The following is a 16,551-nucleotide window of genomic DNA, read 5'->3' on the forward strand; positions in this document are numbered from 1 at the left end:
CATTTCCGCCAAATCGTCATATCCGGTCGTCTGTCTTTACACGCATTTACAACACGCCATTTCGTTATAAAGAAAAACTTGCAAAATGATGCTCGCGAGTGTTTTATGATTAATTAATTTTTTCAGCTATTTTATTTAGCGATAAAAGTGCATAATAATTGTAATTGTTTAATTTTACTATCAGGAAATTCTAGAAAGTACAAAAAATGGGCGAGGATTACAATGGAGGTAAGTGTCTACTGAAAAGATGTTTTGAAGCGCGTCCATTGTCACAAAATTTTATTAATGAAAAAATTCATACACTTTAATATTTTTTGCACAATAAAATTTATATTTATTAATAAATTTTTCTTGCATTTTTTTAAAAGTAAAATTAATGAAATAAAATTTTTAAGTTTTGTATTTGTTTTTTTATTTTGCACTAGATATATTTTTTCCGGCATTTGTAATATTATTATTATTTTCTAATCATTAGAAAGAGATTATTAGAAATCATTTTTTTAAAGATTTTTTATTTATGCTAAACTATGTTTTGAAACTGTTTTAGTTATTTTGATAATTTCTGGATTTGTTGCTTATATTTGATTGTGTAAAATTTTCTTTTTTTCGATTGCTTAGGTGGTAGTATAATTTTTTTTCAAAGAACTATTATAATTCAGTATATTATTTCAGATCGTGAAAGAGATAATAAAGACAGAGATCGCGATAGGGATCGAGACAGGAGACACAGATCACGAAGCAGAGAACGCAGAAAGCGTTCAAGATCACGTTCCAAAGAGAGAAGAGATCGAAAAAGGAGTAGTTCGCCAAAAAAGAATCGCAGTTCCAGGAGAAGAAAACAATCTCTTTATTGGGATGTGCCACCTCCAGGTTTCGAACATATTACACCTTTACAGGTAAAATAAACTTCGAAATATATTCGATTAATAATTAATTTCATTTTATAATTCTTTATATTTTTATTTGAAAATATTCTATATTTATAATAAATTCTAATGTAATTTTTTGTTTTCAGTACAAAGCAATGCAGGCAGCAGGACAAATTCCAGCCAATATTGTAGCAGATACTCCACAAGCTGCTGTCCCAGTAGTTGGAAGTACAATAACACGTCAAGCAAGACGACTTTACGTCGGAAACATTCCATTTGGTGTGACGGAAGAAGAAATGATGGAATTTTTCAATCAACAAATGCACCTTTCCGGTTTGGCGCAAGCTGCTGGAAATCCAGTTCTTGCATGCCAGATTAATCTTGACAAGAATTTTGCATTCTTAGAAGTATGTATTTTTTTTACAAAAATTCAAAAAAAAAAGTGCTTTTGCTTCTAGAAAAAAAAACAATCTAAAATATTGTATTTGATTTCTTAACCATTTTTTTTCAACTATTTTGTAGTATATAAATTTTATCATGGAATTTAAATTTTTTTTAAAATTTACAGTTTGCTTTTGTTATCCAGTTGTGATTGGTAAATTAATTTGTTTATTTTTATAAATTAAACGTACATGTGAAATTGGAAATTTTTGAAAACAGTATTTTGTAAGTTTTTAAATGTTAAAAAAGAATGCGAAAAATCTGTTCATTTTCTAATTATGTTGAAGAAAAAAATAATGAAAATTTTGTTTTTAGTTTCGTTCTATAGACGAAACGACACAAGCAATGGCCTTCGACGGAATCAACTTCAAGGGTCAGAGCTTAAAAATAAGAAGGCCCCACGATTATCAACCAATGCCAGGAATGACTGACAATCCAAGCATGAACGTTCCAGGTATGATTTACCATTTCATTTCTATTCAATTATTAGTTTTTAATTTTTTATCTTTTGTATAATTGTAATTTAATTTCGTTATTGTTTTTATTTTTCAGATTCACCCCACAAAATCTTCATTGGTGGGTTGCCAAACTACTTGAACGAAGAGCAGGTATGTAGGCAAAAACGCATCGTAGCCTGTTTACAAGGCACATTCTTGAACGCAACTCATGTTCATTGACGCACTTTGTTTATTTTAATGTTTCTCTATCTCAAGTAGCTTAAGAGAAAAGGCGTCAATGATGAGAAAAGTGTTCCTCGATTATTTTCCAAACTGCAATGCTGTAGATCGTTCATTGGACGCAACTGGCATTATCAGTTAATCGCGTAAATTAAATCTTGAATTAGGTACTGAAGTAAAGTTTACCATAATCAAACAAAAAAATTTAATTATTAAATACTCAAAATTTGATTATTTAATAACATTTTTAATTCTCAATTTTGAAAAATTGGTTAAGGTAAAATTTGCTGAAATTTAGCATTTTAGCGGAGACTTCGTCCATCAAGAAGTATTCTCTCGATGTCTTCAGAGGTACGTATTCCATTGGAATTTCAACGTTGGATAGGCTCAAAGTTTAGATTGGAATTCACAAAAAAAAAATCATCAGTCGCTATTCATTTCCAAAACAAAAAAGAAATATCCTCCTTATTCATCAAAAAAAATAATTCAGTGGAACCTTTTCCCTTCTTTTTGTTTTTTCTCAACTCTCCTAAAACTTCGAATTGTCTCAATTCATGGGGCCCCCTCAATTTTTATTCTTATCCTATTTATACTATTATTTTTTGTGAAAATAAATCTTTTGCTGAAAAAATTCCTTCATTTAAAATAGTTTTTAGGTAGATTACACTTTATTGAGATATTGGAAGTTTTCCGATGGTTATTAGAAAAAGTCGGGAAAGGTTCCCTTGGAAAAAAAAAATTCGTGGAAAAGGGAAAATTTTCTAGTTAGAATAGAAAAAAAAAAAAAATTAGAGACGTTGCAGGGTTCGTGAATTTCGTCGTCACAACGAAAATCGATTTTTCTTTTACAGTCTTTTTAGGCTCATCGTGGACCCGGCCGAGGGCGAACGAAGCCTCTTTCTTTATTTTCCTGATAATTTAGGCAATTTATCAAGAAAACGAAAAATCCAGTTCCAAGGGCAAAACGTGGGGTTGTGGGGTTATTTCAGCAAAAGAAAAAGTAAACATCTTAAAGATGATAAATTTTTAGGTCTTCAGTGGACAATGTAATATTTTTACTTTTGTTTTTTTTTTTTTTTTCCTTTTTTTCTAGTGGGATTATTCTCGGGTGGGATTTCAGAGTCAAGAGTGAATCTTCTGTGCATCTATTCTCAGGGCTTTTTTCAGGAATATTCTTTTTTTTCCCCTTGCAGCTTTTTTTCAGGCTTTTTCAGGCTCTACGAGTCTTCGAATCTTTTTCATTAATAAAGTTTACAGGTCACGCGAATGAATTCAACTTTGAATGAATATGATGCTTCTATCGTGGAAAGCAATGAGAGAAAATAAAAAAAAAAAAAAGTGATCAAATTGATGTTGAACATCGGAGAGAAAAAGAAAGAGGAGAAAATTTGTGAGAAACGCCAAGTTTTTTTTTCAATACAAAAAAAATGTCTCTTATTTTTTGGCAAGATACAAAAAAAAAGGAATGTGAAAGAGAAAATTCGTATGGTATGAAAAAGTTAAATTGTGGACTGATATCAGTGCCCTTTCTCCCCATTTTCTTAGCTTAGGGTCGCGCCGATCAAAAGCATTCGCTTACCACTACTTCTACCACTACTACTACTACCACTACTAGTACTACTACTGAACATGACAAAATACCACATTGCCTGGAGAGAGGCTTCCCAACTCCCTCGAGGCAAGTACCTATCTCATTTTCACTTCCTCAGATTGCGACTATCTGACTTTTGCAGCCCTTTATCCGGATCTTCTGTCCTCTAGGTGCGTTCACACATCTTTTTTTTAATTTTGTATCGTCTCGTGCAATAAAAGTACGTTGCACGATTCGCGATTTTCGTTCATCCATTTCTTTCAATTCTAGGTTTTCTATTAATGGTATTCGTAGAGTTTTTCCTCATTTTTTCTACATTCTTTGACAGAAAATTCTTGCTTAAAAATCAGTTTCTTTTTACAAAATATTTTTAGAATTCATTATTGGAGTTATATTGATCCGTTTGTTTAAACATATTTTAATTAATTGTATAAAATTCATGCTAAAGGTTTACCAATTAAATTATCATATTTTGTTTTCTGTTAAAAAATGTAGAACCCACAATTAAACTATACAAGTTTTGAGAGAAATATTAAATAAGTATTAAATGGTTGGCTAAAAGTTGATTAAATAATTGACTTAGAATTTTGAAGAAAGAGATGAAAGAAGATATTTGATTAAATATATTATACATGGGGAAATGAGAATCAAACAATAAGTTTCTTTGCTTTTCTTCAATTTATGCTCCTTGATAGTGTTTTTTATATATTCTTCAAAAAATTGATGCAACGTGCTATTATTTGCACTCTTGCGATTTTTCAGATTCTTGGGTAGAAGTGGTACGTAAGTACGGTAACCAATAGTAGTTTAATAAAATTAGCAGGTGGACGAATCTCATTCAGAAAGCAACTCTCTAAAGCAGTGGTGAAGTGCTTTCAATTAATTTAAATCGAATTATAGAATATATTTAAATTTATTAAATGATCAAGTGCAATTATTAAAAGCACTTTTACCGCGAATTATCTCCGTTTCTGACTTTGTTGATTTTCATTAATATTTAACAAACTAAATTATTTATTACAAAATAAAAGTAAATTATCATTTGAATATTTCATATTTTAGAATTAGAGTTTTAATTTTATAGAATTTTTTTAATAGTTTCAATATTATAGTTAAAATAAAGTTACTTTTATATTATTTTTTCTAATTATTTGATATTTTTTTTTTTTTATTTTGTTTTGTAATTGAGTAATAATTTGAGGAACAACTGAAACGGCAAAGTCTGAAATGTTTTTAGATTCTATGTTTATTGGCTGATTGTATAATAGTTAATTTCTCTTTATAAAAACTGAATATACAGGTGAAAGAGCTGCTGATGAGTTTTGGTCAATTACGGGCGTTCAATTTGGTGAAGGACTCGGCGACGGGACTCTCCAAGGGTTATGCGTTTTGCGAGTACGTTGATGTTTCAATGACTGACCAGGCAATCGCTGGACTAAATGGAATGCAACTTGGTGACAAGAAACTCATTGTTCAACGAGCAAGCGTTGGAGCCAAGAATCCAATGATTGGGGCCCAAGCACCTGTGCAAATTCAAGTTCCTGGCCTCACAATGGCTGGTACAAGCGGTCCTCCCACTGAGGTAATTTTTATTCCCATATATAAAATATATTTTTTATTTTATATTTAACAAGGATCAAATTTGGTTTCTTTTAAAAAAAAAATCACTAATAATAATGATTGTTGTAGGTTCTATGTTTACTAAATATGGTAACACCAGAGGAATTAATGGAGGAAGAAGAATACGAAGATATTCTTGAGGATATTAAGGAAGAATGCAACAAATACGGAGTTGTGCGATCCGTAGAAATTCCAAGGCCAATTGAAGGTGTTGATGTTCCTGGATGTGGAAAGGTAATTTTATTTATATTTATTTTTTCACTTTAATTTTGCGAGTTACTAATTATTTTTTTCTTCTTTAGGTCTTCGTTGAATTCAACAGTGTGATTGACTGTCAAAAGGCACAGCAAACATTGACAGGAAGAAAATTCAACAATCGAGTAGTCGTGACATCTTACTTTGATCCTGACAAGTATCATCGCAGAGAATTTTAAATTATACAATTTCCCCTTGTCCCCCCCTCTTTTTTTTCCATCAATTTATAATTCATTATCTATATGAATAATATGAGTGGATATTTTAATCGCTTCGATCATGAAGCAACCACGATATATACGTGACTATCTGATTTAATCACGTAGACAAAAAAATTTAAAACGATGAATTTTATACGTCGTGTTTAAACAGTTAAAAAAAAACATCAAATGTTAAATCAGAAAACGACAAATTGTGGAGAGCATTTTTTTTTTTTAAAGAAAATTAAATGCCTGTTTTTAGGAAGTATATGAAACATATTTCAAAACGAATAATTCATTTTGATTCTTATTTTTTAAATCTGTACAATTAATTGTTCAGTGTTTCCTTTTCTGTTTTTATTAGTAGATTTGGGATTTAAAAAAGAGTCAATTTGAAGAAAAAAAAAAAAAACATTTGTTTATAGATATAAAAAGAACCGAGTCTGTATTCTTGGCTTTGTACAATTTGATTATCTTACATAATTTATAATGATTATAGTAATAATAATATTAATAATAATAATGACATTTCGTGTGAAAATGAAAGTTTTAATTTTTTTTCTCGTGATTTTAATTTAAACATCACCTTGTACCACTGGCTGATATGTTGTCCCTTCCATGGGATTATCATCAATTATAAATTTCTTTAGAATTAAATATAAACCACCACCGAGAACCAACATTCCTATACCCGAAATGAGGACAATGGACCATGCTGGTATCGCTGCACTTCCTGAAAATTAATTAATCTAAAATTTGATTCCTATACCATTGATATTTAATTATTTATTTATATATACATAATTTAATTTCTTTGTTTCTATGTTTATCTAATTGTATTTTTACACATAAATGATTCAACTATAGTTAATTAATTTTTATATATAATTAATTAACTATACGAGAAAATATATATAATTTTTTTTTCTACGTTTATCTTATTGGATTTTTACTTATAAATGATTTAACTATAATTAATTAATTTTTACATATATATATAATTACATAAATAATCAATTAATTAACTATAGTTGAAAATATACATTATTGAATCTTTAGACTTAAAAATTTATTAATTTAAGAAAAAAAAAATTCAAACTTACTGTAGTATCGTCTCGTAATAGTTTTACGTCCACGTAAAATTTTTCTACGTCCTTCAGCTTCTTCAATGAAGAGTCCTAGTATCACTGCACAAAAATAATCAAAAACTTAATCTATATTTTTCAGATTACGGGACATTTCATGTGAAATTTTGTTTGAATTATTTTAGATTAGAATAAAAATAAAATAAATGTTTTTAATTAAATAATAAAATTATTAAATATTTTTAATTTATATTAAATGGTAAATTCTCAATAGAATTAAAAAGAAAAATTACGTACGTAAACCAATTGCGAGATAGTATAAAACACTTTTTGTCTTCATTTTTTTTACTAAACAATCTTTAATTTTATAAACTGAAAAACTATGCACTGTGACAAATTGGGCGTCTCTCCCTTTGAGAAGTGATTCAACACTGATAAAACATTTTGATAACAGGTGCTATTTTCTTATCTACTCTGACATATTGAGAGATAAGAGGGAATGATGAAGAAACACATTTTACAAAATCATTCACAAAACGTAAATTCTACATCATCTTACAATAACATTCAATATTTGTCATTGATTCTCATTTTTGATATTACAAAAGGAAAAATTTTAAAGAAAATTTAACAACAAATTCCAATAACTTTTTTTTTCATTTATTACACTTCTCAACTTTTTAAAATGCACCCAAGCGCATAAAAATACAGTGTGAGTAAAAATACAAGTAAAAAGAAAAATTTAAATAACAAAAAAAAACAAAATGAGGATTGATGATAAGAGATAGGGGTTTGAATAAGAAATAAGAAGCCGTCCTTCTTTTTCATAATTCCAGGTTCAAGAAGTAACATTTCTTCCTTTTTTTTCTTATAAATATCACGTTTCCTTATAATGAAGGACAATAATATATAATTATAATCAGACGCACGTGTCTCATTACTAGAAAAAATTAATAGTGATTTTTTTATTATTGACAAATAATATAAAATATATAATATATAAGAAAAAACAAAATTTACAGCCCTTTGTATAGTACACAATCATGGAAGGAGGCCGTGATTGGTTTTTTTTTTCTAAAATTAAAGCAGATTTAAAAAAATAAAATTATACAATTTTTTTTTAGTCTTTGAAGCATCAAATAATATTGCTGACAATTTAAAAGTGAATCTGATTCTATAGAAATTTAATATTTTAAATATATTTATATATAAATAGCTAGCTCATTTTATATACAAGGCATCCCGCTTCGTTTTTTTTTTTTTTTTAATTTTATTGAATACTTAGCCTTGTGCTTTCATTCTCATTACAATTTTTCATCATCTTTCATACAATTTCAAAACTCTCTGTTAATTGTTTTTCTCTTTTTTTTTAACTTACAAACCTTTTTTTATATTTATAATATAATACATACACTTTCTTTAATATGAATCGTCGCTTTAAAGCACTTTCTGTGGTAAAACCCACGTTTCCTTTTTTTTTTTTTTTTTTAAATTTACACACTTTCTTTAGTTTCAAACATGGCTGCATGTACATCCTTATCTTTATAAATTGTTAACAATCAGCACCATTTGCGAGCAATCTATTGGCCTTTAGAAATGATTCTTTCCTGATTGACGCTCTTTTTAGTTTCCTTAGACGCAAAACTAGTTAGGTCATAAAATTTAGCTCAAATTTCCCCAAATTTCTGCGCTTCTGGATTCATAATTTTCTTCTTTCTTTAATAATTTCTAAAAGTAAATGGTAATAATAATAATAATTAATACAATTTTCAAAATAAAACTTTGTATTTCTGAATTAAAACCAGTTTTCAGTTATTAATTTTGAAAATCTATTAGAAATTTAATTTTTATTTACAATGTAGAATTTCTAAATATTTTGAAATAATTTATAGTTCTTAAATTATAAATCCTATTTTTTAAATTATAATTTTTTAGTTTCAACTTTATTCCGTGATAAATTATTGTTCAACGTTATAAAATTTAGATACAAAATTACGAAATATTACTTAACTACTAGACAGTATTTTTATTTTAAAACGTTGAGCAATAATTCGTCACTTCTTGCAAAAAATATTACTTTTTTTTTTTGCAGACGATTCTCCATTTATTTACTGTTAATGTTTAATTAGTCAAATATTTCTTAATTATTAAATAGAATACTGATTTTTAGCAGTGTTAATATAACATTTCAAAAAAAAACAAGTATTTTTTTCAAAAAGAAAATTATGAATTCTGAAGTGATGTTTAAAACAAAATATACAATAAATTAATAAATTTCTTACTAATATTTCAAGAGCTCTTTTATAATCATAGGAACAAATAGCACCCGATGCAGAGGTACGACAATTTATAAAATACACTTAGAAAAGTCAACGCCTCTGTCTACTTCAATTTTAAGAGTGTTACTGAGCTTTGCCTTCATAAGAACGTCAGGATAATATTTTAAAAAAGCATTTTTTTTTAACGAGTGCATACATCTTTTTTCGGCACAGCGTCCTTTTTTTTACTAATCGCGCTCAGTGACAAAAATTTAAATTACTTTGAAAAGGCAAAAAAATAAGATAAAAAAATTCAAAGTAGTAGATAATAATCTAATAAAAATATACATAGAATGAAATTCGCAATGACAATGAAAAAAACATTGAAAATGAAAAAGAAATTATTTTCAAAAGGAGAGAAAAAAGGTACTTAAAAAAAAGAAGAGTAATCGCAAAGGGACTAAAATAATGTGTTTCTGATTAATGAATTAATTATCGATAAATGATATAATACTGTATATACACATAAGAACGATTTGAACGTATTAAGTACTAGAAAAATGAAATAAATTAAATTCAAAATAAAAAAAACTAGGACTTTGTTTTTAAAAAAAAATAAATAAAGAGAAATTCATTGTGAACTATACAGCCTTCTAGTCAATATCACTGTTGTTATTTATCTATCTACGAGTAATTAATAACATTAGACTCTTTGTCGATAGGTCAATCTATAATACGAATCTTTCTAGTCTACGCCCTATAACTTCTAAAGCCACTTGAATAGATTTTTTTTTAATCATTTCTTTCACCATAATATATCTTAATAATGGATGGCATAACGAGTTCAGTGTAATCGAAATAGCATTAAGACTTTGGAAATCTCGAGACACTTTGAATTATATTAAAATGCGTTTATAATTTACTCACTATTATTGTTTATGATTTATCCTAAAATACTCGTTGCTATTGCAAATTTGTGAAAGGGAGGCGAGGGGGTGATTCTAAAAAAACTTGTCGTACGCATTCGACTTGACTTTAGTCTAGCAATATTTTTTTTCAAGGATAGTTTTACAAACATTGAAACTAAATGCACACGGTGTTTTCGGCGTCGTTTCAATTTATATAGCTAGACTACGAAATAATTAACATTAAATTTGGTTTTCTTTCAATTTTTTTTTTTTACCAAAAAGCCGGTAAAACATATTTGCATTTATTTAATAAAGCGTTTTCATTTTTTCTCTTTTTTTTTGAAGCAATGCTTCTGTTTCTTGTGATTTATAACTTGTAGTTTCATTTCTTTCAATTAATTAAATTAATGTTTATTAATTTAATTGATTGTTTAAAGACGATTTTTCTAAAAGTTGATATCAATTAAATATATATATATCGAAAAAAATTGTAATATTAAAATTAATTTTTTGTTTAATGTGTAATATTACCGAATAGTTGCGCAATTTTTGTATACTAGGCGCTTAAATTTACCTTGAGGCTAGCTAGAATTTCGCTCCGATGTATCTTTTTTCGTTTCATTTGTAACGGACGTTGGACTACACGTAGACGAAAGAGAATCTGCAATTTTTGCTTGTTGACTATTTGACGTTGAGTGAGAATCATTTTCTTCGATTTCACTTCTTCTATTGTCAGATTTAATATTTATTGATTGATTTTGCGATGAACTTTCATTTTCTTCAGTGAAAACACTAGAATCATCCAATTCCGGTATGTTTGTTAATTTGACTATTCCTTCATTTACAAGTGTACGCTTAAATGTTACTAGAGTTTTCCTTAAAGTGATGCAGAAACCTCTCGAGGCCGGTATCAAAGGAAATTCAGGTAGAATTGATTCATCTAAAAAGTAAATAAAAATTTTCGAAACAATTTAGTAAAAAAAAAAAAAATTACAATTACTCACCAACTTGAGCGATTTCCTTAAATGTCGTTGGAGTACAGGGAGACAATGGATGTTGATTATTGTGTTGTTCCGAGATCTCCATCCAACGATCCAACCTTTCGACAAGTTTTTCCGTATGACGTTTAAAATGCTCGATAATAATATCTTTAAAAATGGGCGGAGGATGTAGTAAAAGTTTGGTCTGCGCCTGTACCAATTTCAGTACAGCCATTTCATTATACATTCTCGAATTTTCCCTCCCTTGTTGAGATCCTCTTTGTTTCTCGAAGCCAGCTTCATTGAAATAAGGTTCTGGCACAAGAATGAGACCCTGAATTGAAACAATAACTTGCAAAAGTGTCGACGAACTTGTCCATACTTCTGTTCCACGACCAGCCCACGTTCCTAATAAACTAATACACACTTTTCCATCCTCATACAAATTTGGATTTAATCTGTCACTGCAATAGGAAATATAATGGCACAATGGCGGCGCTACTGGATAATCAGCGGATAATTGAAAATCAAAAAGAAAGAGTCCATCTTCGTAAGGAGTTTTTTCTGGACCTCGAAACATTACTGAATAAAGATCAATTCTATCTTCAAATCCTTTAACCCAAATTCCTGGCGGAAGTGAACTTCTCAATAGTTTAAGTTCCTTAGAAACAGTTCTGAAGAAATTCGTCGGATCTGTTGGTTGAAACATAGTGAGTTTAAATTTATGACAATCGGGAGCTGTTTCTTCGATCATAAAACCTTCACCCTCTGTATAAACAAGTGGAGGAATTTCAATTGAAGTATCAAGTGTTTCTTCAATTAAAACAGGTTTCTCCTTTTCTTTTTCCTCTGCCTCTTCTTTTGGCGGAATTTTCGCTGGTGAAGAATTTTTCGCAGCGTCTGACAATGACATTTTCGATAAACCAAATCGTTTCGTAACTTCCGCGTGTGCAAGGACCAATTGCGCTTTTATCAATGTGCACAATTTCACACAAACATGTGAACCTCCAAGATTATAATTAACTGGCCCTTGAGATTTTAAATCCTGGTCATCATCTTTCTCGGAATCTTCTTTGACAAATGATGTACGATTGGCATCTTCACTGAGTAAAAATTCGCCACTTGATTCACTGGAACCCGATTCTTTTTTTGAATTATCCGCTGAAAATAATCCCGAATCTTCAGGATTTGGATTCATATTAATGAAGAGTTTATTAATTTCGTCCTGCTCTTGACTCTCTTTTTTCTCATCCTCTTTTGCAGTTTCAATTGATTCGCTATTAATTTCCACGGTTATGTTTTCTGACGCGTCTTGTGTACTCTCACTATGTAAATTTTGATCAATTTCTTCGGAACCTGCCGGTTGATGAGTAAACAGTCTTGTCACTTGATCGGCCATTCTTTGAGCGACGTTCGCACGTCCTCGCTCGCGAACTCTCTCAAGTAATCCCTGGAAGTGACTCTCATGGAAGAACGAAGTTCCCATTAATTTATCCATATATCGACAATCCTTGTAGACTTCGAGTAATTTTCTCATTACCTCGGTGGTCTGTAGGGATGGATTTTGAGTGAATATTTCCTCCAATCTGGACATTGCCTTCCGTGCTTTTTCTATATGAGCTGCTAATTTTGGTTTGATATTTTCTGTTTGCTCAGTTGAATCCGTATCGGCAATAAAACAGTCTTCAAGTTCAGTCTCCCATGAAGCGTCTGATGACACGTCGTCCCATTCTCCTTCGTCGCTATCGTATTCTCCTACTTTGTAGAGATCCTGCGGCCAACACATACTAATGTGACCGTCTATCCACCACACTTTTACTAGTCCTTCCGGATAATTATCTAATACTTGTCCCGCTGTACAATTTGCGTCCTCTCCCTCAAAATTCGCTATTCGAATTACTCGGGTACCGGGTCTATATTGAAAATCCGGATGATCTTTCAAATCGTAGACACTCACTTCTCGATCTTCTAGGAATATTGGCCTTTAAAAAAATAGTTCGACATTAGTCTTCGAAATAGAATGTACCATTTATTTAAAAATTGATTTTTACTCACTGTGGACTTTGACTAGATGTATAAGTTCTAAACCACTTTATATTTGCAGTTCGTCCCTGATGATCGACACTTTGAACCACTCCGTACATTCTTGATTCTTCCTTCTGATCAACAACAAAATCTCCAGGAAAGAATTCTTTGTCATCTAAATGATGAATTGGATACAATTGCGTTGATGGAATTCCTGCAGTTAAATTATAAATTAATTCTTCTGTAAATTAATTAGTGAATTAAATTTTCAAAATTTTAATAATAGGCATCTTAATTGTTTCCAAATTACTGTTTTCTTTAGCAAGAAAAAATAAAACTCAATTTTAAAATCATACCAAGTTCAACAGATCCATCCTGCCAGACAACATTTGCTTTAGTGTTTGTTGATAAAGTTTCTACAACAATTTTAGTACCAGGTAGCAAAACCGGTGGAGGCACTTTTTTCTTTGCTTTACAAAGTTTCTTTTTCTTAAGAACTTTTGTCATCAACGCAGGACCTTTCTTCTTCCTTCCCATTGACGACATACTTGAACACCCGCTGGATATCTGCAAAAAAAATTAAAAAGAAAACCTTCAGAATTCTTTTTGTAATTTAAAAAATACATGAAAAACTGTATCATGAAGTATTATTTAAATGACGCTAATTTCATTACTCTTATTTATTCGATGAATTTAAAACAAATCTCTTTTGGAACGTGCAATTTTGCAAGATATTCAATTCACATGTATCAAATAATTGACAAGATTCCAACTTGATTATTTGCCAACTAGGAAATTATGCATCACAGAGAAAATAATACAACTTTTGTGCACTTCAATTGAAAACCAATGATTCAAAAAAATTTTTTAAACTTACTTTACAGAAATATTTTATGATTCGAATTAGAAATTAAAACTAGAAGGGGATTTAAATTGCAAAAGAAAATTTTAATTTAAAAAATTAAAATCTAATTTAAAATAATTAAAATACCGAGGCAGTGTCGCTCTGAGAGCCAGTATCTTCTGTGTCCCAATCATCAGAACTCTCGGCATTTTGATTATGCGACGGTGGCATTAAAACATTACTAGAGACCGAATTCACGTTTCTTTGAGCACTATTGTCCCGTCGTTGATTTTGAGCATTAGTTTCATTTTCACATTTCTCCTTATCCTTATCTCTCTCTTTGTCTTTATCCTTTAACTTATCATCTAAACATTTCGCAGCACTTGAACGCGTTTTTCTTGGACTGTGTTTAGGAACTTGATAATTTTCCTTTTGCTGCTTTCTCCATTGTTCCCTGGTTATAACGTTCTCGTTGCCTTTAATCACATAAAAATTACGATCACCAACTTGAAGTGTTGACGGTTCAAAAACATTTAATAATTTCAATTTCTTGAGATCCTCGCCTTCAACAACGAATTTTGGTTGTGCTTGATCCGACCACGCTCCATCTTTCGAATATGCTCGACATTGCCAATGAACACCGACCCAATCTGTTTCCACTTTTTCCACAATTACTTTTGTAATTCTCTGAGGTTTCGATTTACGTTTCGCTTTCATTTCTTTTGTACACTGAATCCATTGCGCATCCTCTAAACAATGAACAGGTCCCCATAAACTTTGACCGGGATAAAATTCCGAGGAGTGTGGAAAATCATTCTCCTAAAATAGTAAATTATAAATATAGAAATAAAAATGTTCGATTTGAATTTTTTAAATTTGAGAAAAATTTTACATACATTGTCTCGTTTTTCTTCAAAATTCTCCAAACCTCGTGCATCCATTTCATTAATGACACATCGAGATCCATCGGGTGTGGCCAGCCACAATTTAAAATGAACAATTCTGATTCCACCCACCCAGGAATCCATACAAACTGCAATGTCGGTTGCAAATTCCTGAAAGAAAATATTTCTACTTTAATATTCTATTCTATTTTTCTTTCTACTTTAATACTGTATCGCGAATTTTTCATGTCAATTGAAATTCAAATGGTATTTCGATTATTTTTCAAATTCTTTTAAACCAAATAAGAATTTTCTAATAAAAACAGAGTTGATAAAAACGAAAACTAGAATTGTTTTTTTCGAAAATATAAACATTTTCAACTAAAATTATCTAAAAGTAAATGTTTTGATTTTTGAAATGTAAATAACTTTATAATAATTTATAGTAGTTTCTCAAATATAAAAATATAAAATATAGCTACCTCGAGAGGCACCAAATCTTCGCTTTTAATGTTTGTAAGGACTTGCTTTGAACCAATGACTTGAACACAAGCTGTGAGTTCAATATCTCTGCAATAACCCCTCTGAGTGTCTTTTCCTTTAATCATACGACGCACAACATCTCCTGGCATCAAAGTTCTATCTGCCAGATGAACCTGACAATCATATGTTAATTTACAATCAACACAAATTTTACGAAATCAAAATATTTTTACAGTATAGAAAATTTGTAATTTAATAATAAAATTCACAATTCTCTAGAATCTATATATTTTTAGTTATATTAAAATGAAAATAAAAGTAGTGTCACCTATCAAAAAAATGTACATTGCGACGTAGTGTGTTTAACTTTGCAAGAAAACGAGAGAGATAGGGGATAAAGTGTGCTTAGAATTTTTCATAATATTATTTAGATTTACATACTTTTTTGGAATTGACGAGTTCTTCGACACCGGAAGGATGCCAGACCACGCGGATTTCGCCCTTTTTCCTCTTAGGACTTTCCTCATTGGCAGAACTGTCGTCGGACATATCCTGATCGTCGTTTTCCATAATGATGCCAAATTCAACATTACCCTTTTTGTCGACCCTGTAGACGACATCTTCATAGAAATATTGGTCGTCGACGGCGTTTGTAGCCATCTTACCACTTCAAGTATATAATAATAATAATAATACTTTTGAAAACAATCTTCTTCTTCTTGTCGAATGCCAAGTGGCCGACAAAAGTGTCAGAAACCACGAGACACGGCGCACCGCACTTGGCGCACTTCGCAAAACGCGAATAATTGTCCGATTATTCCCGAGACCAAGACCGCGACCCCGACCCCAATCCAATTCAACTCTCGCCGAACCCACGACGACCGATCTAGAATTTCGTCTTTTTAAAGATCGGTCTTCCGGTCGGATCATCGACCCACAAATTTCCCCACAGCACTAAACGATCGTCGTTTTTTCTTTGTTTTTTTTTTCAATAACAAAATTTCACCTTTTAAATAATTTTCACTGTAGAATCAAATTTTTGGAGTTTATTTCGAATAAATTGTTTCATTTCTCGTTTCTGGTTTTTTTGCGACAATTGTTTGATTTGTTCTTTGCACTGCAAATTAAAGGTTATGTATGTAAAGTATTTGAAAAAGATATTCTCGTATATTATTAATACTTATCATATAAATAACAATTCTATTTTTACAAATACTTACATAATTTTACGAGTATTTTTTCTGTACATATCACAAATATTGTTAATTGAAATTCAAAATATTTAAATTCCACTTGACCATGTCACGTACTGTTGTATATACAGGTTTGGAATTTCATAATAGCTGGCGGGGTCTCCGCCAGGAGGCGCATTGATTTAATTCCGGACTTGTAGCTACAGAGGATAAAGAAGTTTTGTGTTTCGACGTTTTC

General features: G+C 30.2%; 3 protein-coding genes across 5 annotated transcripts; 1 reads left to right on the forward strand and 2 right to left on the reverse strand.

The window, feature by feature from the left end:
* The first annotated feature begins 20 nt into the window (after positions 1-20).
* On the forward strand, positions 21-5,887 carry LOC127291019 (splicing factor U2AF 50 kDa subunit). Of its 2 annotated transcripts, none has more exons than XM_051319904.1 (8): positions 21-228; positions 673-896; positions 1,016-1,276; positions 1,626-1,764; positions 1,863-1,918; positions 4,879-5,160; positions 5,268-5,432; positions 5,501-5,887. In XM_051319904.1, the coding sequence occupies exons 1-8, from the start codon at positions 207-209 to the stop codon at positions 5,630-5,632; spliced, it is 1,281 nt and encodes a 426-aa protein (XP_051175861.1). In that variant the 5' UTR covers positions 21-206; the 3' UTR covers positions 5,633-5,887. The 2 variants fall into 2 exon arrangements, with proteins under 2 accessions (XP_051175861.1, XP_051175860.1); XM_051319903.1 differs by having other exon boundaries at positions 1,863-1,917; positions 4,869-5,160.
* Positions 5,888-5,946: 59 nt separating this feature from the next.
* LOC127291025 (uncharacterized) lies at positions 5,947-7,223 on the reverse strand. Its single transcript, XM_051319913.1, has 3 exons — positions 7,036-7,223; positions 6,757-6,840; positions 5,947-6,386 (listed from the first exon to the last, which is right to left on the reverse strand). The coding sequence occupies exons 1-3, from the start codon at positions 7,076-7,078 to the stop codon at positions 6,229-6,231; spliced, it is 285 nt and encodes a 94-aa protein (XP_051175870.1). The 5' UTR covers positions 7,079-7,223; the 3' UTR covers positions 5,947-6,228.
* A 153-nt stretch (positions 7,224-7,376) lies between these two features.
* Positions 7,377-16,442, reverse strand: LOC127291005 ((E3-independent) E2 ubiquitin-conjugating enzyme UBE2O). Of its 2 annotated transcripts, XM_051319884.1 has the most exons (10): positions 16,341-16,442; positions 15,562-16,237; positions 15,120-15,293; positions 14,650-14,808; positions 13,901-14,572; positions 13,266-13,476; positions 12,940-13,123; positions 10,909-12,866; positions 10,479-10,844; positions 7,377-8,466 (listed from the first exon to the last, which is right to left on the reverse strand). In XM_051319884.1, exons 2-9 carry the CDS (start codon positions 15,778-15,780, stop codon positions 10,486-10,488), a joined length of 3,936 nt encoding a protein of 1,311 aa, XP_051175841.1. In that variant the 5' UTR covers positions 15,781-16,237; positions 16,341-16,442; the 3' UTR covers positions 7,377-8,466; positions 10,479-10,485. The 2 variants fall into 2 exon arrangements, with proteins under 2 accessions (XP_051175841.1, XP_051175840.1); XM_051319883.1 differs by having other exon boundaries at positions 7,377-10,844.
* Positions 16,443-16,551: the final 109 nt, after the last annotated feature.

The sequence above is a fragment of the Leptopilina boulardi genome, unplaced genomic scaffold, assembly GCF_019393585.1.
Source record: "Leptopilina boulardi isolate dan_hultmark-lab unplaced genomic scaffold, ZJU_Lbou_2.1 LbouV2_123, whole genome shotgun sequence".
Classification (NCBI taxonomy): domain Eukaryota; kingdom Metazoa; phylum Arthropoda; class Insecta; order Hymenoptera; family Figitidae; genus Leptopilina; species Leptopilina boulardi.

Excerpts from the sequence above, each read along its gene's own strand:
- LOC127291019 (XM_051319903.1), top strand. The coding sequence starts at position 207 with ATGGGCGAGGATTACAATGGAG. Across the intron at positions 229-672 it reads GGGCGAGGATTACAATGGAG|ATCGTGAAAGAGATAATAAA; the intron begins GTAAGTGTCTAC and ends ATATTATTTCAG. Across the intron at positions 1,277-1,625 it reads AGAATTTTGCATTCTTAGAA|TTTCGTTCTATAGACGAAAC; the intron begins GTATGTATTTTT and ends TTTTGTTTTTAG.
- LOC127291025 (XM_051319913.1), bottom strand. The coding sequence starts at position 7,078 with ATGAAGACAAAAAGTGTTTTATACTATCTCGCAATTGGTTTAC. Across the intron at positions 6,841-7,035 it reads CTATCTCGCAATTGGTTTAC|TGATACTAGGACTCTTCATT; the intron begins GTACGTAATTTT and ends ATTTTTGTGCAG. Across the intron at positions 6,387-6,756 it reads TATTACGAGACGATACTACA|GAAGTGCAGCGATACCAGCA; the intron begins GTAAGTTTGAAT and ends ATTAATTTTCAG.
- LOC127291005 (XM_051319884.1), bottom strand. The coding sequence starts at position 15,780 with ATGGCTACAAACGCCGTCGACGACCAATATTTCTATGAAGATGTCGTC. Across the intron at positions 15,294-15,561 it reads AACTCGTCAATTCCAAAAAA|GTTCATCTGGCAGATAGAAC; the intron begins GTATGTAAATCT and ends TATGATTGTCAG. Across the intron at positions 14,573-14,649 it reads TTGAAGAAAAACGAGACAAT|GAGAATGATTTTCCACACTC; the intron begins GTATGTAAAATT and ends TTACTATTTTAG.